General features: G+C 42.0%; 1 protein-coding gene and 1 long non-coding RNA gene across 2 annotated transcripts in view; one reads left to right on the forward strand and one right to left on the reverse strand.

Annotated features, from left to right (window-relative positions):
- The window catches only part of LOC133377143 (uncharacterized), a 30,852-nt gene extending 18,713 nt beyond the window's left edge, over nucleotides 1-12,139 (reverse strand). Inside the window, exons 1-2 of the long non-coding RNA XR_009760626.1 lie at nucleotides 12,031-12,139; nucleotides 11,132-11,282 (exon numbers count right to left, since the gene is read on the reverse strand). This is a non-coding gene — a long non-coding RNA (uncharacterized LOC133377143). The remainder of the gene's footprint in view (nucleotides 1-11,131; nucleotides 11,283-12,030) is intronic.
- The window catches only part of DCDC1 (doublecortin domain containing 1), a 574,603-nt gene that overhangs the window by 511,503 nt on the left and 40,636 nt on the right, over nucleotides 1-22,464 (forward strand). The window contains 3 exon segments of the mRNA XM_061610560.1: nucleotides 2,714-2,899; nucleotides 10,842-11,045; nucleotides 14,402-14,602. Of these exon segments, the coding sequence (XP_061466544.1) occupies nucleotides 2,714-2,899; nucleotides 10,842-11,045; nucleotides 14,402-14,602 (591 nt within the window).

Here is a 22,464-nt window from a genome sequence, read left to right on the forward strand (position 1 = left end):
TACTCAGAGGGAAGCCCGGAGGATGGTAACCAGAAAAAGGGCTTTCTCAGTGGTGGCCCCCGAATTATGGAACGATCTCCCTGTGGAGGTATGCCTGGCGCCAACATTATTATCTTTTCGACACCAGGTTAAAACATTCCTTTTCTCCCAGGCATTTTAATAAATTTAATAATTTAATAATTTTAATTTTAACATTTTAACATCTCAACTTATTTTTAGCATCTTAGTATGCTAGTATATTTGTATTTTAGTATGTTTAAATTGTTCTATAAATGGTTTTAATTGTATTTTTGCTGTCTTGCTTGTTGTGAACCGTCCAGAGAGCTTCGGCTATGGGGTGGTATAGAAATTTAATAAATAAATAAATAAATAAACACTCCTGTCCCCTCCCTCTTGCCCCTTCCCTCCCCCTTCCTTTGCTCCTCCCTCCCCATCCCCATCCCCTTCCAATCCCCTCCTTCCCCTTTCCCTTCCCCCTTCTCTTCGTCCTCCCCATGGTTCAGGGGGGATGTCTGGAGGTTGAGCGCGGTCTTCAGTGGGAGAACTGACCGTGGGAACTGGCACAGTGTCAAACACCCCTCCACATCCAGGAATGTCTCAACACCCTCTGACTTTTCTCTCTACCCTAACGGAAGGAACGGAAGCTCATCCAGCCCCGCTCCTTGTTCCTCCTGAGGGCACTGCGGCTCAACACTCCTGTCCTCTCCCTCTTGCCCCTTCCCTCCCCCTTCCTTTGCACCTCCCTCCCCATCCCCATCCCCTTCCAATCCCCTCCTTCCCCTTTCCCTTCCCCCTTCTCTTCCTCCTCCCCATGGTCAGTTTTACCTATCTTAAGCATGATTGCAGGGGAGTAAATCCCATTAAATTCAATAAGCATGCAAATGAGCAAACCTGTCCTCCCCTCTCTCCTGTACCTCCCTTCTCTCTTCCCCTCCCCCCTCCCCCTCCCTGCCCTTCCCCAGGTCAGTTTCACCTATCTTAAGCAGAATTGCACAGGAGCAAATCCCAATGAACTCAACAAGCATGCAAATAATCAAACCTGCCCCTCCCTTCCTCCCCTTCCCTTTATAACCCCAGCCCTCTCTCCCTCTTCTCCTCGCCCCCCCCCATGGTCAGTTTCACTATCCCAAGCATGATTGCATGGGAATAAATCCCATTGAATGCAATAAGCATGCCAATGATCAAACTTTCCTACTCTCTCCCTTTCCCCACTCCTCCCCCTTCCCTGTCCCTCCCCAGGTCAGTTCCACCTATTCTAAGCATGATTGCACAGAAATACATCCTACTGAACTCAAGCATGCAAATGGTCAAACCTGACTTTCTCCTCCTCACTCCTATCCTCCTCTCCTCCTTCTCCTCCTCCCTCCCCCTCCCTTCCTCCCCTTCCCACTCCAGCCCTCCCTCCCCATTCTCCCCTATGGTTAGTTTCACCTATCGTAAGCATGATTGCACAGGAGTAAATCCCATTGAACTAAATAAACATGCAAATGATCAAACCTGCCTCCCCTCTCCCCCTCCTGTCTGCTCCCTCCCCCCTCCCCTCCCTCCTCCCCTCTCTCCGCCTTCCCCTGCCCTTCCTCTGCCCTCCCTTCCTCTCCCTTCTCCTCTTCCTCTTTGTCAGTTTCATCTATCCTGAGCATGATTGTAGGGGAGTAAATCCCATTGAACTCAATAAGCATGCAAATGATCAATCCATTCTCAGCAAACTTGCATAGGATCCCATTTCTTACCTCCTGTATTAAAATGCAGAGAAATTCACTAGTAGGCAAAAAAAACCCTTGTGGTTTAAAAATAATAAAAGTATATTTGACACAGATTCCTAGGATGAATAATGAGTGAAATATATTTAACCTCCCACTGTTTTATCTTTTTCAAACAGACATTTTTTATGTCTGGAGACTATTCCGCAGAATAGTCAGTGCCATTATTCCAGTATTTTTAGTGTAAATTATGCAAAGTGTTGCTGTACTTCACATAGGCACAGAAACAGAAGCAAGACAATATAATTTACCATAGGAAATTTCTCTAAAATTGTAAAGTAAATCAAACATATTTAAAGTGAATGTCTGAACTACATCACCTGCCTTAATATCGTTTCTTACTCCCTGCTAAAAGAAGATCAGCACAGCTTATGTCTTGTTTCTCTTATTTGGGCTGATTGTAGGTGTTTCCACCACTCACCATATGCACAGAGGCACATGTTACCAAATTCTTCCAAGCTACATAGGAAGTGAATTGGACTGTGAAAGATCAACCCAAATTGTGTTTACATTTGTACACATTTATAGGGCACTACAATATCTTAGAGAGGAGGTCAGGTCTCCTGCTCCCCTAGTGCATTCACTATAGCTGCCCAATTTTCCTGCTTTTTAAAGTTTGATAGAAATATATGTTGGCTATACATATGTTTTTAAACTGGTTTTTTTTGCCTATTAGTGAATAACATTATGCAGCAGCAGAGTTTTTTTTTCTACAAAATGTTATACGTTTTTAAAAAATCTACTTCTAAACAATTGTTACCAAATTATTACCTGTTCAGTCTGGAAATGTGAGGAATGTATTATTCAAAAACTTGCTGTATACAGTATAATCAAAAAAGTTTGAGAATTTTACATGTATACAGAAATCATTATCAGCTGGATTGCTGCATGTTTATTATGGTTTCTCTCCCTCAACCCACATTTTAAAGGGTTTCAACCATTGTTCTTTATAGGGCTACTATTTTCTTTCACCATGCGGAAAGCAGAAGGTAATGATATGCGTGGCTTGTGCAAGGACCATAAGGGGAAAGAAGGAACTGAAAAAATTGCTCCCTGGTACTGTGTTCTTCTGTGCTTCTGGTTCTGAGAAAGGAAAACATTTATCCATCTGGCCTTTTAAGTGTCTTGATGTGAACAAGGTTTGTGGTAGTGTTTGTTTCTGCTTTTCAGTGGCACTCTGCCATGTATATATACATTAAGTGTAGTAAGATAAGTGACCATGTTACAGCCTTCTCTTTAGAGTACTTTGTAGCACTGCAACTTGGGGATTAGATTCACATTTTTTTCTTGCTGAAGTAATGATCCTACTAGATACAGTGCACATTAACAAAGACACCATACAATTGTGGCTGCTTAAGGCACTCGATGTATGCTCAATAGCTCTTTCACTAAGTATTATTTTAAAGATTTTCATACTTATTCCGGCGTTGGTGCTGAATTCTGGATTATGTTAAGTCCTGACCTTGTTCAAGGCATTATTTCTCAGCCAGTTTCTCAACTGTGAAATGGAACAATAGTATCTAACGTCATATCATTATTTTGAATTACTTTTCCTTTACATGAAAAGAATATTAAATGTTGCCAGTTATCTTTAAAACTATTTAAATTATATTTTATATTTACAGTCCAATTCTTTCAATACCTCTGTCATTTACAGGGTTTCCGTTCAGAGTTGCACTGTATATGAAGCTTATAAATCTATTAAAAGTCAACAACATGGAATATAGTTGACAGTGTGACCCATGGAGGCACAGGCACTGATTGCAAAATAAGCAGATAAATAAGCATAACACATCAAGAAGCTTTTAAAGCGTTGCTGCAAATGTAGAGAATTGGGCTGGGAGCATTATAGTACCATGAGACTGGCTGTATACTATGACCAGCATGGATTTTTCACATTCCACCCTGTTAAATTGAAAATAGCCCTCCATTCCATTTTGCTGCTTCCCATAACTGCATTTCAAAACAAAATCTTACAAAATTTGTAATCCTGAACACAGAAACACTTGCTTAACAACCCTTTGAGTTTTCATGGCAATACACAAAACATTCAGAGAGAATCTAGAATTCAAAGTCTAAAACAAGAAAGAAAAAATCCAGACCCTTGTTGGAATTTTTTCTGTCAGTGGTCTCATAATTTGTTGAAATTAGTTAAACACCAGGCATGTTCACAGAGTACCTGTAATCCTATTACTGACCCTGACCCATACTCTGACTTTCATCTTCTGCAGTTTAAAAGTTAAAACAATGCCTGGCTGATTTTTAATTAATTTAAGAAATTTAGCATTGAAATCTATGATAGTGCAGGCATGCTCAGTAAGAACCAATTGTAAGTGTTCTAAAAGCCAGACTAACAGCTGTTTGGCTTTGCTAATTATAGGGTCACACCCACACCAGACATTTATTCCACTTTAAACAGTCATGGCTTCCCCCAAAGAATCCTCAGAACTTTCATTTGTGTAGGATGCTGAGAGTTGTTAAGAGACTCCTATTCCCCTGGCAGAATTCCAGTGACCAGAGTGGTTTAACAGCCCCTCTTCCCAGAGAATATTGGTGATTCTTTGGGGCAACCCATGACTTTTTAAAGTGGAATAAATGTCTGGTTTGGATGTGGCCAGGGACAGCTTTGGTTTAAATTTGGGTGGGGACTACACATATCTGCTGTAGAATAAAAAGGTGGAGGAATCCCCAAAAATAGTGATAGTGTTAACAATGTTTCCCTTTTGGAAAGGAAAGGGGGTTTCCGTTGGCCCACTGCCCACCCACCTAATCTCCTTGCCTCCTTCCCCCTCCCTGTCCCTCCCCCAGGTCAGTGTCATCTATCCTAAGCATGATTGCACAGGAGCAAATGCCATTGAACTCAATAAGCTTGCAAATGATCAAGCCTCCCCTCCTCATCCTTCCTGCCCTTCCCCTCCCCCTTCCTTACCACCTCCCATCCCCTTATCCCCTCCCCTTCTAATCCCCTCCCGCTGTCTCCTCCCTTCTTCCTCCCCTCTCCTCCTCCCTTCCAAATAACAGAAACAAGACATGTGTTGTGCTGATCTTGTTTTAGCAGGGAGGAAGCAATAATATTATGTCAGTTGATATAGTTCAGATGGTCACTTAAAATATGTTTGATTTAGTTAATGAGGTTTTCTATAGTAAATTATTTTCTTTTGCTTCTGTTTTTGTGAATATGTGAAGTATAGCAACATTTTTTATAATTTACACTCAAAAAACTCAAAAAACAATTGCGGAATAATGGCACTGACTATTCTGAAGGATAGTCTCCAGTGAGCACAAAGAGTTCTCCATTTACACACGATTAAACTATGGAAGGTGAAATATATTCTAGCAAATTTCTAGGTGTGCTCCATGCCCACCCTTCCTTAAGTGAAGTCATTTAAACATAGCTGGCTGAACACATGTATATTGGGCAGGCCAAGTTTGTTTTTTTCCAATAGCTAGATTTGTTGCTTAAGTAGCAACATATTGTAATCAGTCTGATTTTACATCAAAATGCGTTTCAGATTCAACTGTTAATGCACCCAAATAGAAATAGAATATAACCTCCAGTTTGAAATACAAAAGGCCATCTTCACCGTCATATGACATTGACCAATAAAAAAGGCTTTGAAATTAATACAAATAAATTTGACACAGATTTCTAAGATGAATAATGACAGAAATATAATTTTCTAGGTTATATTCTCTGTAGAAACAGGAAAGAAGCAAAGTAAGAAGAACACCAACAAACATTCAAAAAATGTAATTCTCCATCTTTGGAGATGCAGTCCTGATTGTTGACACCACTCATCATATGCTCAGAAGTACATGTTGCCAAATTCTTCCAAGCCACACAGAAAGTGGATTGGACTGTGAATTTGTAGGGCAGTACAGTATCTCAGAAAGGAGGTCAGGTCTCTAGCTCCCCTAGTTCATTCACTATAGCTGCCCAGTTTTCCTGCTTTTAAAATTTGATAGAAATATCTATTAGCCATAGGTACATTCTTAAAACGCAAGGGGTTTTTTTGCCTATCAGTGAATATTCATCTAGGTATAAGTGGCACAACAGCAAGCATTTTTTTTTTACTATCTGAAGTAGTAAATATAGTCGGCTTAATGTATACTGTTTAATAATGTCATTAATACTACAATTATCCATTGGTTTCTAACCTTTTTTTCCTATGGACCACTTGAAAATTGCTGATGGTCTTGGTAGGCTACTTAATGATTTTTCTGCATTATGTAGCAATTGCAATGGACTCTGCTAGATGCTGCATGATTTTTCATTGTATTTTATTGCTTCTTTTATTTCACATATGGTATTTTAACAAGTTACTATTTGTATTCCATACAATTCATATTTTTAAAGCTTTTTTAAAAAATGTTTCTAACATTTTGTTTTAATGTATTTTAAGGTCTTTTTATGATGTTTTCAAGTGTTTTTAGCGTTTTTGTTTGCCGCCCTGGGCTCCTGTTGGAAGGAAGGGTGGGATATAAATCAAATAATAAATAAATAAATTCATATTGTGATACAATTACAATATAAGAAATAAAAGCCGTAAAATACAATTAACAATCAATATGTTTAATGTGGACATTCTGCAAATCACCTGAATGAAGCTCACGGAACATTAGTAATCGTATGTCATATGCAACCCTGTACAACCCATAGTGACATATGCATATATATATATATATATATATATATATATGTATGTATCTATGTATGTATATATATATATATGTATGTATGTATGTATCTATGTATGTATGTAGATTGGGACCCTGGCACTTCAGAGGATGAGGAGGAGATCATTTTCCCAGAGTTGTGTGAAGAGGGGGAGGGAGAACTCTCAGAGATAGAGTTGCCCCGCAACGAAGGCCTTGAAACTCCAGCAGACACAGAGAGCGTCCTAAGGCGGAGTGAGAGAATTCGCGCCAGAAAGCCCCCTTTATAAGGTTAAGGGGGGGCAGGGATTCCTTGTTCTGTCAACTCTCTTGCATGTCGCTGGACACATGTTATTGTGTTCCTTCATGAGAAGGCACAGCCTCTGTTTGGATATTACCCTAATAAAGACTGAACTGGTTTCACAACCTGGTCTGGTTTCTGAGTCCAGTCCCGGACACGACAGATTGACAGAACCACCTACTTCACCCTCATCACTCCCACCGCTTGAACATGACAAGATGGAGAAGGGAGCAGGGGGAACAAATCCCACTTCTGAGACAGAAGAAGTGAGACGGCTGAGGACTAATGTGGCGGATCTACAGGCAGATGTTCAAACCTTGTTAGTGGCTGTCAGGACTGAAGACTGACAATCAGACCTTGAAAACCACGGTAGATCAGATGCGAGCAGCCCCTCCGGCCGCTGTGGTGAAGATTCCTATAGGATTACCACCAAAATATGCTCTCTACTTTCGTGGCTCAATGTGAATTGTATTTGGACATCAGAAATGCAGAGTTTCCTAGTGATGTGGCCAAAGTGGCCTTCGTGATCAGTCTCTTGGAAGGAGAAGCTGCCAAATGGGTGACTCCGTACCTGGTCAGAAAGGATGGCCTTCTGGGAAGATATAGAGACTTTATGCGAGCCATGACTGAGATGTTCCAGGACCCTCAAAGGGCAGAGACGGTGGCCAGGCAGTTGGGCGCCTTGAAACAAGGGAAAGGAACGGTGTCAGAGTACACTAACGCTTTTAAAATTCTGTCCCAGGAAACTGGTTATAATGATGCAGTCTTGATGTTCATGTATAGGAGTGGACTGAGTTCTGAAGTCCTGGATGACTTGGCTAGAACTACCCCCCCAAATAATTTGCCTGGACTGATTCAGCTATGCCTGCAGATCAATCATCGGTTGGAAGGAAGGCGCCTGGAAAAGAAACAGGAGATCCAGAGATACTCAGTTTCAGCCTCTCGCAACAAGACCCTTTCAACTCCAGGAACATCAGGCAACGCGACCGAAGGACAAGGGGGGGCTAGGCCGAAGCTGTTGGAAGAAGAAAAGGAGAGGCGTTGTAAAGAACGTTTATGCTTCTATTGTTCAAAGCCGGGCCATGTGGCTAGAGATTGTGGACTGAAAGGGGGAAAAACAGAGCCGGCGGGAAACTAACAAACCCAGTCCATGTACAGGCCGGTAGACTGGGGGCTACGTTGGATAAAGGGCCTCCAGTAGCAAAACCTCCTTCAAGAGGAGTCTTGGTACTGCCAATTCGGACTATAACTTCCAAAGGAGTAATGTTTAACTCCACAGCGTTAATTGACAGTGGAGCAACCACAAATTTCATTGATGCAGAGTTAGCAAAGTGTTACGGAATTTCCCAATGGAAATTGGACACCCCCTTGCCGGTGGAGACCATAGACGGGAGGCCCCTGAAAGAAGGGGGGGTAACGCGAGCAATGGAGGAATTGAAACTGCAAATTCTGGGGCACGAAGAGTTCATTTCGCTGTATGTAACAGACCTTTCGACCTTTGATGTGATCCTAGGAATGCCCTGGTTAGTCAAGCACGACCCAAAGATAATGTGGAAGGACGCTGTGGTGTGGTTTACTTCTCAGTATTGCCAGGAGAACTGTCAGGCAGAAGAAACCACTGACAAGTTGGCAGGAGCAGTGCAAGAAGCCAAGCAAGTAACCCTTCCCTCGAAGTATGGGGAATTTAGAGATGTGTTCAATGAAAAAGAGGCAGAGATGTTACCCCCCCACCATCCTTATGACTGTGCGATTGATTTATTGCCAGGAGCCAGCATCCCATCGGGAAGAATTTACTCTCTCACAGAGAAAGAGAGAGAGGCCCTGAGGGAATTTCTGGAGAAAAACCTGAAGCGAGGATTTATACATCCCTCGCAGTCCCCCGCTGGAGCACCCCTGTTGTTCATGAAGAAGAAGGGGGGGGAGCTCAGGCCTTGCAATGATTATCGTGCATTGAATCAAATCACTATTCCTAACAGCTATCCGCTACCCCTGATCTCAGAGCTGTTAGACCAACTGCGCTCTGCAAAAATCTTCACGAAACTGGACTTAAGAGGAGCATACAATCTGATCAGGATGAAGGAGGGAGATGAATGGAAAACAGGTTTTTTGACCTCTTATGGACAGTTTGAATATCTGGTAATGCCATTTGGGCTTTGTGGAAGTCCTGGCGTGTTTCAAAAGTTCATGAATGACGTGTCTAGAGACCTTTTGGATAAGTATGTAATCTGTTATTTAGATGATATCCTGGTGTTTTCAAAGAACCAAGAAGACCATGATCAGCATGTGAAAACTGTGTTGGGAAGACTGAGAGAGAACCATTTGTATGCTAAACTAGAGAAATGTGGGTTTGACCTATCGTCTTTGGACTTTCTTGGATATCGCATCTCAGCAAAAGGAGTGGAAATGGATCCAGAAAAAGTGAGTTGTATACTGGATTGGGGGCAACCGACCACTAAAAAGGATGTACAATGTTTTTGGGGATCTGCCAACTACTACAGAAAGTTCATTCCAGGCTTTTCCAGGTTAACAGCCCCTCTCACTGACTGCTTAAGGGGGAAAAGAAAATTTCAGTGGACAGAGGACGCTGCAAGCGCCTTCGAGGAGCTGAAGGGAAAGTTTTCCTCTGAGCCCATCTTGCGTTTTGCTGACCCTACCCGCCCTTTCGTTGTGGAAGCAGATGCTTCGGATTTTGCCATCGGGGGGGTTCTCTTACAGATGAATGGGGAAGGAACGGAGCTACACCCCTGCGCGTACTTCTCCAGAAAATTAAGGGATGCTGAAAGAAATTATACAGTATGGGAAAAAGAATTACTAGCCATTAAGGATTCGTTTCAGAATTGGAGACAATATTTAGAGGGGGCTCAACATCAGATAGAAGTACGTTCAGACCAGAAGAACCTGGAGAGTCTACAGACGGCCCGGAAGCTGAACCAGAGGCAGATACGTTGGTCACAGTTTTTTACCAGGTTTAACTTCAAGATTACTTATCACGCCCATGCAAAAAATCAGAGAGCAGATGCCCTGTCCAGGCAACCACAATACAAAGGAGGTGAGATTGACAGCCAACCCCAGTACGTAGTTCCGCCAGAGAAGCTGGTGTTGGGATCATGTCAACCTTCTTGGGAAGAGGAGCTCAGAAAGGCACAAAAGGAGGACCCATGCATGCAACAGTATATCCAGGAGATGGAACAGAGCCAGGGCCCAGAAGTAAACTTTCATTGGAAAGAGGGGCTGTTGTGGTTTAAAGCTGCCAGATATGTGCCGAAGGGGGATCTAAGGCTCAGGATCCTGTGTCAATGTCATGACTCTATCACAGCTGGGCACTTTGGTATCTTTAAGACCATACAGAATGTAGCCAAGGACTTTTGTTGGCCTCAGATGCGCAGAGACATTGAGAACTATGTAAAATTCTGTGCTGTCTGTATGCGGGCGAAAACAGAGACGGGAAGTCCTCAAGGACTGTTGGAGCCCCTCCCTACTCCGAACGAACCCTGGAAGGATCTATCCATGGATTTTATAACTGATTTGCCGAAGTCCCAAGGAATGACGACCATAATTGTCATCGTGGATTCCCTTACAAAGATTGCACATTTCCTCTCTTGCCCAGGAGCCTTACAGGCTAAAGAAACAGCCAAGCTGTTCATAAAGGAAATTTACCGGTTACATGGGTTGCCAAACAGCTTAGTCTCAGATCGAGGAACCCAGTTCACAGCTAAGTTTTGGAGAGCTGTTTGGAAGCAGTTACAGACGGAGCTAAAACTTTCTTCTGCTCATCATCCCCAGATGGACGGGCAGACGGAGAGACTGAACGCTGTGTTAGAGAGGTATTTACGTTGTTATGTTTCTTATCAACAGAATGACCGGGTTTCCTATTTGCATTTCGCAGAGTTTGCCTATAATAATTCCTTGCATACCAGCACTGGACAGTATGTATGTATGTATGTATGTATGTATGTATGTATGTATGTATGTATAATCATCCATTTTCTCATAAAGAATAGCATTTGAAAGTGAAACAGTAATAATAATAATCATAATTGTCAATAATAATTGAAACAATTCACTTTAGTGTGATTGTGACAGAAGTAAAGTTATGACTGGATCTTGTTCTGTTTATCCTAAAGACTGATTTATCCACTTCTGAAGCTGAATCCACTTTGCATTATTTAGAAGAAGTTCTAGCATCTTTGAGGACAGAAACATCACTACAAATAATCTCAGAAAATATGTCTGCTGCCGTAAACCAGAAAGCAGTGAAAATAATTGCATACAGAAATGGAGCTGGTTACCGAAATGGGAAACTAGTAATTGCTAGTACATTCCCTATGGTGAGTAACAATCATTTAAAGGATTGTCACAATAACATTGACCTGGACAAACAGTAGCTATTAGATCATGGACCAGAATCTCATACCTGCATTCACCTCTCATACAAAATTTTGACCTTTGCTGGAAATCCATGTTACCTCCTGGACCCTTATCTTGTGGATGAACAGTGATGAGGGTTCTGCATGTTCTTATGTCTACCCAGAGACTTATATGTCATATGTTGTCAAAATTGGGTCCTGTTATTGACAGCGGAAAACTGGTTAGGTAAATCTAGAAAAAGAAACCCTACCTAAGATACTTCTCAGGACTGAGGATGTATCAGGAAATATAATAATAGGATTCCATAGCGGAAAATCAAAATATATTTCTTCATTTCTATCCTAAGGTTTGGTTCAGACTAGAAATACAAGTAGCTGGCCTCAGCCATTGCAGAAATTGTGCATACATAATTATAGAAAGAATCTGGCCTTACCCAATAACTCAGTAGTTAAACAGATCTATATTGCGGCCGTAGCCAGCATGTACAATTTTAACAAACATATACCTGGCTGTATCTTACATCATACATCATCATCATCATCATTATTATTAGACTTATTAGTTGCTTGATTGCCAAAGGTCCTGAAGAGACTTACATAATGTTAAAACAAAACAAATAAAACAGACTATAAAACATAACAATAAACAACAACAAAACAATAGCAATACCACCACCCCCACAGGCACAAGACGGTTTGGCAGCATATTAAAAACATCATATGGGTTAGATAGGCACATAGCTGGCTTTATTTTATAACATAATGGTTAAAGTGACATATAGAATTTTTAACTATTTTCTTTAATAAGTGCTTATAGTTATACATGTAAGCATTTATTTAATAATAGCCTTAGACACTTCTTATATGTACAAACAATACTCTCTTTAGCCTTAGCCAAAAGGTCTGAAAACTTTACATTTCTGCCTAAATTCAATGCAATACATACTTTTTGCTTCAGGAAAAGGAATGCTCTCACCCTTGAGTGGGGATCCATAAAATGGCGGAATTTGCTTGGCTTCTAAGCAGCCATTGGTCAGCGTCAGGCAGTATCTTTGGCGCAGTGTCAAAGGACTGGCCTTGAGCACAGGGTTTGCAGCCTATTTATAGGCCTTTCTTATTGAATGAGGGCTTTCACTTTACCCTTTTGTGCCTCCTTAAAGGGCTAACTGCTTTGCATCCTGTAACTCATTAGAGGTATGACAGGACTTGCGACTCCTTAGAGTTAACAATATTGCAGCTAGTCTCTCTCCAAAGATCTAATAGGCTTTTCCCCCTGAGATGCCTTTTGTTTACAAAAGGGAGGATGGAAGTGCCCAGACTCTTGGCAGACTTCCGAAACAGCTGTTCTCTAGCAGAGAGGTAGGAGATCTCAGAGTCTTCAGATGGGGAGGAGGGAGAGGAAAGCGAAAGAAACTTAACTCCTACACCAGCTAGGCTGCTTACAGTCTAGCTGTGGTTTTTTCAGTATATATTAACTCTTGTCTTCCAACTTTTATACATTTTATTTAACCTTGGATAGCTTGAAATGGCCAAAAACAAGAAAAATCAAAGGTGACCTATAACATCCACATGCGTCTATCCTCTTTGATTAGATCCAAAACCTGCAAGAGCTTGCTATGGAACTGTTTTAGATCTGGGGCAAGTGAGGAGTAGAGTGATAAGGAGGATTCTTCTCACTGTATACACATCACTTTGATGTGTGATATTTCTTCAATATGCTAATAATCTCAAGGAATATTAATTTGTACATTTCTCCCTCTCCACCCCCAATGTACAGTGTGTAATGGGAAGTTTCAGGAGAGCTTTATTTATTTATTTGATTTATATCCCACCCTTCCTCCCAGAAGGAGTCCAGGGCGGCAAATGGTCAGTTCCTTTTTAAAGGAGAGACATGGAAGCTTTGATATTACTGTAATATACATGTAATTATACAGGCTGAGCAGCTAGTGAGCATGCTGGCACATACCTGCAGTGCTTGGTAGGAAGCATAATCAGTCCCCAAAGGCAAATAACTTAGGGTTAAACTACACATCACGAGGGGCATGCCTTTATCCCCTTCTCTGAGACCAATACAGCTGCCGGGGGGGGGAGGAATGGTGGTGGTGGTGGGGAATAGTTCACACACCCTCCCCTGGCACTGGTGCTTTGATGAAATATAGAGGTGACCCCACACCGTCTCCCCAACTGCTTTAGTGTAAATTAAAATGATGTAGAATTCTCACATACTGTGTAGCTTGACTCTCAGGTATAGGACCATCAAAAAAGAAAAAGAAAAAGAAAAAGCAGGCAATACATTGGCATACTAGATGGGTAAGATCTAGTAAACTTAGAAGACATTTTGGCATATAAGCAATATATCAATCACTCAATTAATAATAATCATAAATAATAATGGAAATAATAACAGTTTCAGTAACAGAGGAGGACTAGACAAAATTGGTCTATTGGTCCCAGAACTATACAGGCAAGTTGGGATAAAATGGCAGATATGTTGGTTGGTTGCTTTCTGAAATCCACCAAGCTGCACTGAAATGAAAAGGGCTATCCTCTATCTGATCCTTCAGGCCAATTGTACTATGAGGTATTGTGAGGCTATTTTTATTATTTTTCCCACGAAATATTTTATTTCATCGGGCACCAAAAAGTTTTGTGTCCATCCTGACACCTTCTCTAGTATATGAAAAGAAGCTCATTTAATTTTTTGAGAACTGTAAATATAAAGTAAACACAAACTATTGAAATGCTCTCATGTCATTACCTCAAGTTAAATGTTAACACATATTTGGGAAAAGCAGCTAGAGAGAGCAGTTTTTGTTGTGATTCCCTTTGTTGTTAACCCTCCCCTTCCCCATGCTCCTTGGTTCCCAATCCTGGTGAGGCCTTACCAAAGTTATCTGCAATAATGAAAATATTCACACAACAAAAAGACAAATTTAGGGTTGTGTAGTTTGTTCCTCATTGTGTAAAGTTTGAAAGCACACAGAGATGCACAAATCTTGTACTGATAATACCACCACCATCCCTGCTAAGAATTCAGTGTGGTGTAGTGTCTTAGACTAGGACCAAGAAGTTCAAATACCCACTCTGCCATAAAGCTCTCTGGGTAAACTAGCCAGCCTAATCTATCTCACAGAGTTCTTGTGGAGATACAATGGAGGGAAGAAGGCTCTATATACTCCTTTAACTACTTGGAGGAAGGCAGTTCATAAATGTAATAGATAAAAGAAAGAAAACTCTGAGGATGGCAATATGATAAAAAAATACTAAATATTTGGAGTTAGCAAGATTAAATATATGTTATTCACTTTCTTCTGCAGCTGCTTTCTTTATGTACAAGACACCTTGAACTTAACAGGACAGCTTGTAGACTGTACACAAGTGAAGGGACCTTAATTCTTACACTGCAGGATTTAGTCTTGTGTGCTGTAAATGATTATTTCAGAAAACAAGAGTCTGAAAAAAGAGATGAAGGAGAAACCTTTGTTCCTGGCTCTAACGAAAATGCATCTGTATTTCCTGTGAAAGGTAAAATACCACCCTCAGCAAGTTCCCAATTAAATTCATCTTTAACTAGTACAGTATGTAGATTATCTCACTTCACAGAGCTAACCTTTTTATTTTAGTGAAGCTATAGGGAGTCTGTTTGCTGGTATGCTGCCAAGAAATATCTTGGAAATCTCTGTTTTCTGTTTTCACAGAGAATAATGGAGTCTCATGGAGAAAAGATTAATGTTGTACACTGTATTTGAATAAATGTTTAATTTTTTGTTTTATTTTAGAAGGCTTCTGCAGGTTCTAATTACTTTAGTCATTTGTACAATACATCTTATCATGAATCTTTTAATGGGCCAAAAATTACTTCAGACACACATAAATTCTGAAATCACATATATTTCGCATGTGCAGTATTCAGATGGAAGCTAAATTCAGTAGGCTGCAGGTATACTCAGGGCAGGCTCCAGAGAGTGGCAAGCTGCTTGGACATTTGTCAAGACTAGCAGAGGGCTCACCATCCTGACAGTGCCATTATGTCCACTTTGCTGAGAGTTTCCAAGAAGATCAGATGCAGCTGAAGATAATTCTCTGTTTGTGTGTTCTGCTTCTCCCTGGCTGGGGGTGGGGTGGGATGGGCAGTGGGCACTGAGAGTACTCGCATAAGGGCACCAAAAGTCATGGAGCCAGCCCTGGATGTCCTTCCATATTTTGAGACTACTTTTCCCTGTAGTTTCATGTGTAAATCACACACAGTTATTTAGTCTAAAATATTTTGCAGTGCAAGAAGTACGGCTTGTGACACATCCATGCAAAACTCAAATGTATACAAGAGGAGTACAGTGGCCATTTACAACAGCACTGATTACCAATGAATGTAGTCCTGATTAAGTCCAAACCAATAGAAACAGACTTGGTGATAAATTCCAGTTCAGCAATTTAATGCTGGATTCTCCTGAAAGAATGGTGACTCAACTCAGTAGCTGAGCACCTGGAGAAACTGAAACGTTCTCCCAAACAGCTTACAAATGTTTGTGCCTCAATAACCTGTCAGTCTTTGAGGTGCCACAAAACTCTTGTTTTTGTAGCTACTCTTCTGGATTTTATTTTAGTAAATATTTGCAAAGTATTCTGGAGTCCCATTTTTGCTGAAATAAAAATAAAGAAATTACCACTCTGCAACCATACAATGTACAAAGAAAATATGTGTTTGTTAAGTTTAAATATTCCTGGTGGGATTTTTTTAGTAATACTGTAAACGACTGTATATTTTCTCTCTCAAGCATAGTCTCTTGTTAAGCATAGCTATTCTTGTCCAGTGCAATATTGATTTAGGTTTGTTCCTTCAAGCGTTCAGTTCTATGCTTATTCAAAGAGGTATCTTTGATCATTGTCTAGAAGTGAAACATGAGGGCACATTTCCCATTTATCATCTTTTTAATGTTTTTAATATAGGCCTGGTTTATTTTTGGTGCTTTTTAAAACGCCTATATTTTTCTTTTAAGTATATCCCTCCTATGTATTGCTTTCCAGTCTTTATAAAATATACTCAGTAAAAAGGACTCATCTGCTTCATTCCCCTTTTCTTGCCTATTGATTTTCTAAGCAAAATGCTAGCCCACTAGGGTCTTCACATTATCTGTTTGCTGCTGCTTTGTGTTAGGTATCCTTCAGTTTACAGATTCGTATCTCATCCATGCAAAAATTTTAAACAAAAAGGTTAAAAAAGCATACTTTGCCAACACACCAAGGAAGACTCGTGACACATGTATGGTTGAAATGTTATATTTATTAAAATATAACACATAATCAAATTCCAATCCGCCAATTAATAATCTCAAATCCTTCGGGCAGGTGAGGCTCAACCTATCTATGAGGGTCTAGACCCTCCAAACCAGGAGGCAAGTCAGTCACATCGTACTGCAACTCCCCAGACAAGGATGTGGGAAAACTTCTCCCTCCTTGCAATCGGAGTCAGGTTTGTGGTTCCAACCTCCGCATCCTGGCCCCACCGTACAGGTGTTCACCATGATGCGCAAGCCGGTCCCACGTGGACACCCCCCGGATCCACACCAGGCATTACGCCTTGATGTTTCACCAGGGAGTGCCCTTTACCCAAATGCCTCATCCACCTCCATTTTTAACTTCAATTACCTCACCTGCCCAAATCCAACGCCACAAGAGGGGATCAGCTGAAGCTTGGTCCCCTCAACCCAAAGAAAACAAAGCCCCCAAACCCAACCTAAAATCCTCCAATAGCAAATCACACCCAATATCTGAAAGATGGACACCATCATCTCGAAACAGATGTGGTGCATGAAAACGGATTCTGTCATGACAAAACTAAACTCCTAACTTTCCTATTTACCCACTTTCTGGATCTGTCGATCCTGTTGGGGTGCATTGCACCCCTCCAAACACATCGCACCAGCATGTCGGACCACACTATAACAAGGTCCGGGTATGACTGGATGAGAGCATTAAAATCCTGGGTGATCCTAAGCAGCAGATCCATACCTGGCCACTGCACCAAGTCGTTTTCCCCTAAATGAACCACCAACACATGTGGCCGGTTAAACGATGCCATAAGGCGACACACCAAAGGCATGAGCGCATCCCAAAGCATGCCCCTCTGAGCCTCCCAGCCAACCGTTGCTCTAGCGGAAAGCTGCAGCTGTGTCCCAGCAAGCGTAGAGAAGGCTCTCCGATGTGCCCAAAATAAAATAGAGTGGCCACACATGACGACCCTCGCAGGCACAGGAAGGCTCAGCACACCTAAGAAAAGAAAAAACAATACATCAGAATCAATACCTGACATAAGACTTGAAAGCGGAAGAACGCCACCTTCCAATCGCCTGAATGTCCTGAACGCTCATGTCCACGAGGGCGGCAGCCATAGCCGCCCCAATCCGAAAGGAATGCAGCCCATAGACTCCAGCATCGCGACCACTGGCCAACAAGGCCCGCCGAACAACGGCCCAAAATTGAAATTGAGTCAGGGCAGAACCATCCGCATGTATAAAGAGGTAACGCTGGCCCGCTGGCCTCATTGACAGAAATAAACGCACTGCAGCCACTGGGCACAATTCAGGGACCTGGCAAACTCTCAATGAAATAATACTGCCACGGCCCTTTTGATCAGTCTTAGAGACTCGAAGGGAAAGCCTAACTATCTCTGCACCTAGCGTGCAATCGCCAAAGCAAAAGGCTCGTTAGGACACATCGCGCTTTGAGGAAGCCAATACTTCGCTAGGGCGAAAAGCACCATAGAACATTGTCAGTGTTACTGCGGCGAACAGGTGCGACTCATACTGAGATGAGCACAGAGACCTAAATAAAGGCAGGATCTGAAGGAGTACATCGGGCGTGATTGGCCTCCTTCGGTCAGCGGGCCTGTGAGCGGAACGCGACCAACCCTGAAGGACCTTTCTGACCCTAAAATCTACAGAATGATCCTGCAATCCTCTTGCCTTGGAAATAAAGGCCAGCGCAGAGAGGTGTCTGGCGATGGTAGAAACAGAATGAGGTTGCCCTTTCAGATGTAACTTAAACTGCAGCAAATGTGAAACAGGGATAGGCCATACAGGAGGCAAAGCCCTACTGGCATGGAACGCCTGAACGTTCCCAAGGCACGCTGGTATGCCCTCTGAGAGCTGGGAGCAAGGGCAGAAGTTATAGCTGAAGAACGCCACCTAACAATCGTCTGGACGTCCTCGATGCTCATGCCCACGAGGGCAGCGGCCGTAGCTACTCCAATGTGAAAGGAATGCAGCCCAAAGACTCCAGCATCGCAACCACTGGCCAACAAGGCCCGCCGAACAACAGCCCAAAATTGAAACTGAGTCAGGGCAGAACTATCTGCATGTATAAGAGATAACGCTGGCCCGCTGGCCTGAAACACACACACACACACACAAATTGCCACATAGCGGAAACTGGGCATAATTCAGGTACCTGGCAACTAAATAAAGATACAGAACTGCCACGGCCCCATTGATCAGTCTTAAAGACATTTAAGGAAAACCTCATTAAATCTGCACCTAACGTGCAATCGCCAGCATAAAGCACTACAGGACACATCGGGCTTTGAGGAAACCAGTACTTCACTAGGGCGGAAAGCACCATAGAACATCGTCAGAGTTACTGCGGCGAACAGGTGCGACTCATACAGAGATGAGCACATTGACCTAAATAAAGGCAGGATCTGAAGAAGGACATCGGGTGTGATTAGCCTCCTCCGGTCAGTGGCCTTGGGAGCGGAACACAACCAACCCTCAAGGACCTTTCTGACCCTAAATCTAGAGAATGATCCTGCATTCCTCTTGCCTTGGATTAAAGGCCAGCGCAGAGAGTGTCAAGCGATAATTATGACAGAATTAATTTTGCCCTTTTGAATATAGCATAAATATCAGAATACTTCCAGAACACATGCCCGCTAGGGCAGTTGTCGCAGCCGCTCCTGTATGAAAGAAATGCAACCTCTAAACATAATGGCCATACGAACAACATAGCAATAATCAAAGTTAAATCAATACGTAGCCATTAATGAATATGAAAAGATAGTACTGGCCCACTGGCCTAACAGAGAAAAAGCTCTATCCGAGGGAAACCAGAGACAGAGTGGGTGATGGGCCCCTCAGCTTAACCACTCAGTCACTAGCCCACTGGTCCATATTAAGCATATGCGCTAAAAAAGAAAACAGCACAGCAATATAAGCACAGGGCTCAAATTTTACAATGACTTGCCCAGAAAGCTAATTTTTCCAGGGCAAAAGGCTCACTGAAAATATTATTAAGGCCACCGCCCAGGACAACTGTCCTGTAAGGGGGGGGAAACTAAGAATCATCGAAGGCAGGAGTATCGATAGCACATCCGGGGCAAATGGCCACATAGGACCAGGCGGTCTCAGGGTGGAATGCAACTAACACCCTTTGGTTTTCATGAAATGGGTTCCCTAATGCACTTGGCCAGAAAATTAATGACAAAGGCAGAAAGGAGGCAAGATATATTCCCAATGGTAACGTCCTGCCCTCTTTAGTAGATAATAAACTGCAACAAGGTGTACATCATTCGTTCATTGGGGGGGGAAATGGCCTCATAAGATCAGGTGGCATTAAAGTGAAATGTAACCAACCCCTTTATGATATTCATAAAATGGGTTCCTGACTGCACGTAAACCCAGACATACCAAGTGATGAATAGATATTGTATTATACTTTGCAGAATAAACGCATGCACAAAGCGCATAGCTCAAATAGCGTTGAGGGTCTGGGGATTTACCCCATAACCATAGCCAAGTGCTGCACTGAACGTATCATGCAGATCTGAAGGGCAGAAGGCCACATATGTACCGCTGGCACTGTAGGAAGATAATCCAAGAAAATAAATTCTATAGTGAGCCCCCAGGCACCTAAAGGCAGCCTGCCATTATTTGGCACGCCCAAGCTCCTGAATTGACACCAAATTATCAACTACAGCCTGTATCAAAACTTACCTGCAGTTCAGGCTACAGGAGGAAGTCCTCTGTTCTTTGAAGAAAGAACGGCCGCTGAAGAAAATTGGTAGCAGCGCCCAGTGTACACGAGACTGCCATGAAATAGATGCGATTGAAGAGGGTACCTGCATCTTGTGAAACAAGCAGTATACAATTCATATTTGTGGAATAAAGTTAAATTGATTTAAAAATTCCGTGGAAAAGCATCATAATAAAGATTTACCTAATGCTAGAGAAGCACTTTAATCAAGGACCAATAAACTGTCAATCTCAAATTAAGCATAATGTTTCATTTTAGATATTTCAGGGGTAAAACAGAGCATTTAAAACTACAGGAAAGATATATATTAACCTTAAACATATTGGCTCCCAGAAAGCCACAACTATGAGTTTACCTGGCTGTAGGGCATTTCCTTTCTGCTTGGCTCAGAACGCCACAACAATGAGTTCACCTGGCTGCAGAGCATTTCCTATAAGCTTACATAGCATAGATTACCTTTCTCGGAATCACACCTATTCACATATTTTAAAAAACCGCAAAAGAAATATGAGATGTGGGATTTTTCTATACTCACCTTAAAATAAACTATTGCCCTTTAGAGACGCTATTGTAGAAGCATCTATACTTTTCCTCCATGCATAAGAAATGCAACAAATTATGAAGCTACATGATCGAGAACATCATTTTAAAATACAAAACATGCATGCAGGAATACAAACAGAACTAAGTATATAAAATAAATGATATGGGGATAAGCAACAACGAAGATCAATCTAAAACCTACATCCGCAATGCTACCCGCCAGAATAAGCTTCATATATCTATATATGATTATGCATATATCTATAAAGATTTTAAAATTAATTTATATATTATCAAATTATTTATTCATATAATAATGATAAAATCATTCCATATATAATAAAGAATTTAAGAAATCAAAACAAACAGACACCCCCCCTTCCAAGCTACTCACCCCTCCTACGCGAAAAAAGCAAAAGGAACGGGGGGAATCTAAATACATATCTATAAATATTAAAATGAATACATGTATTTATTTATTTAATAATAATAAAATCATATATATCTAGAAATATCTGAAAATTAATTCATGTACGTATCTATTTATTTATATATTTAATAATGAAATAATATTATATATAATTAATTAATAAGACAAAACAAGCAGACACACCCCCACCCTTGTGAGCAACTCACACCTCCCCCATGAAAGAGGCAAAAGGAACAAGGGAGGGGGCTAAGGGGAGGGGTAAACAACCCAACTCCCCACAATCCAAAAAGGGGTGGAAGAATTATGTAGCAGGCTGAATGGAGGGGGGGGTTAATGAAGGTTACCATCCACAAAGGGGGGTTGCTTGTGCAAAGCACTTGCTTAAAACCCACTCTAGCAAGGCCCCAATAGGGTGCAAGGAAGGCCCCTGAAATAAATGGGGTGGGATTGGTGCTGGAACGCACCTGCAAACAGCCAGCTCCAGGAAGAGCTGACAAACGGAAAGGGGCCAACAACAGAAGGCAAAGTGTGAGAAGTCCTATAGAAAGCCACATGTAGGCTCAGCGCAGCAGCAGTAGAGCTAGCAAGCAACACTGCAACCGCTGCACAGCTGACGCGCGGGAAAAGGGGGCCCAACAAAAGGAAGGCGATGAGGGAGAACTCCAGGAAGCAGCCACGTGCAGGCTCAGCGCCGCAGCGCCAGAGCCAGCCAGCAAGCCGAGGCAGCCGGTCAAACACTGCTGCCCAGCTGACGCGCGGGAAAAAGAGGAAGGCTGCAACAAACAGAAAGAACGCCCGGGAAGTAGGTAAGATGAGGGACTAATGCCAATAGGCAAGCCCCACACCCGCCTCTCAGCTGATGAGAAAGCACCCCCCCAATAGCCCTCCCCTACGCCTGGCCAAAGTTAAACAAGGCGCGAGGGTACCGGCGGTAGAAAGCAGGAAACCTCTACAAGGAAAATTCACCATAGAGGGTCAGCAGCAGGACACCCAAGGAGCCTTTTCTTAACGTGCTGCAAGGCAAAAAAGGCACGCTCTTAAAGCGGAGCAGGCTATATATAGTCGCTCAAAACCCTTACCCCATTGGTCAAGATACCCCACCTGACCTCTTACACAATTTCTGGAACCTTCCCGAGCCTTCCTAGAAATAGGGTGTAGGCAAACCCGCCCCTACCAAATGGGCAGGACCATCATAACCATCAATTTACTGCACTAAAGATTGGCAATTGCCCATCATTTCTTCTTCCTAGCAGAAGAAAAAGTCAACATTTCATTGAAATCTACTAAATATAGCTGATATCTATTGGATAAATAAACTCTATTAATGATATTTATTTAATGACATATTTATTTTGTACTGGATAGAAGGCCATGAACATA

This window comes from Rhineura floridana, chromosome 2 (assembly GCF_030035675.1).
Source record: "Rhineura floridana isolate rRhiFlo1 chromosome 2, rRhiFlo1.hap2, whole genome shotgun sequence".
Taxonomy (NCBI): Eukaryota; Metazoa; Chordata; class Lepidosauria; order Squamata; family Rhineuridae; genus Rhineura; species Rhineura floridana.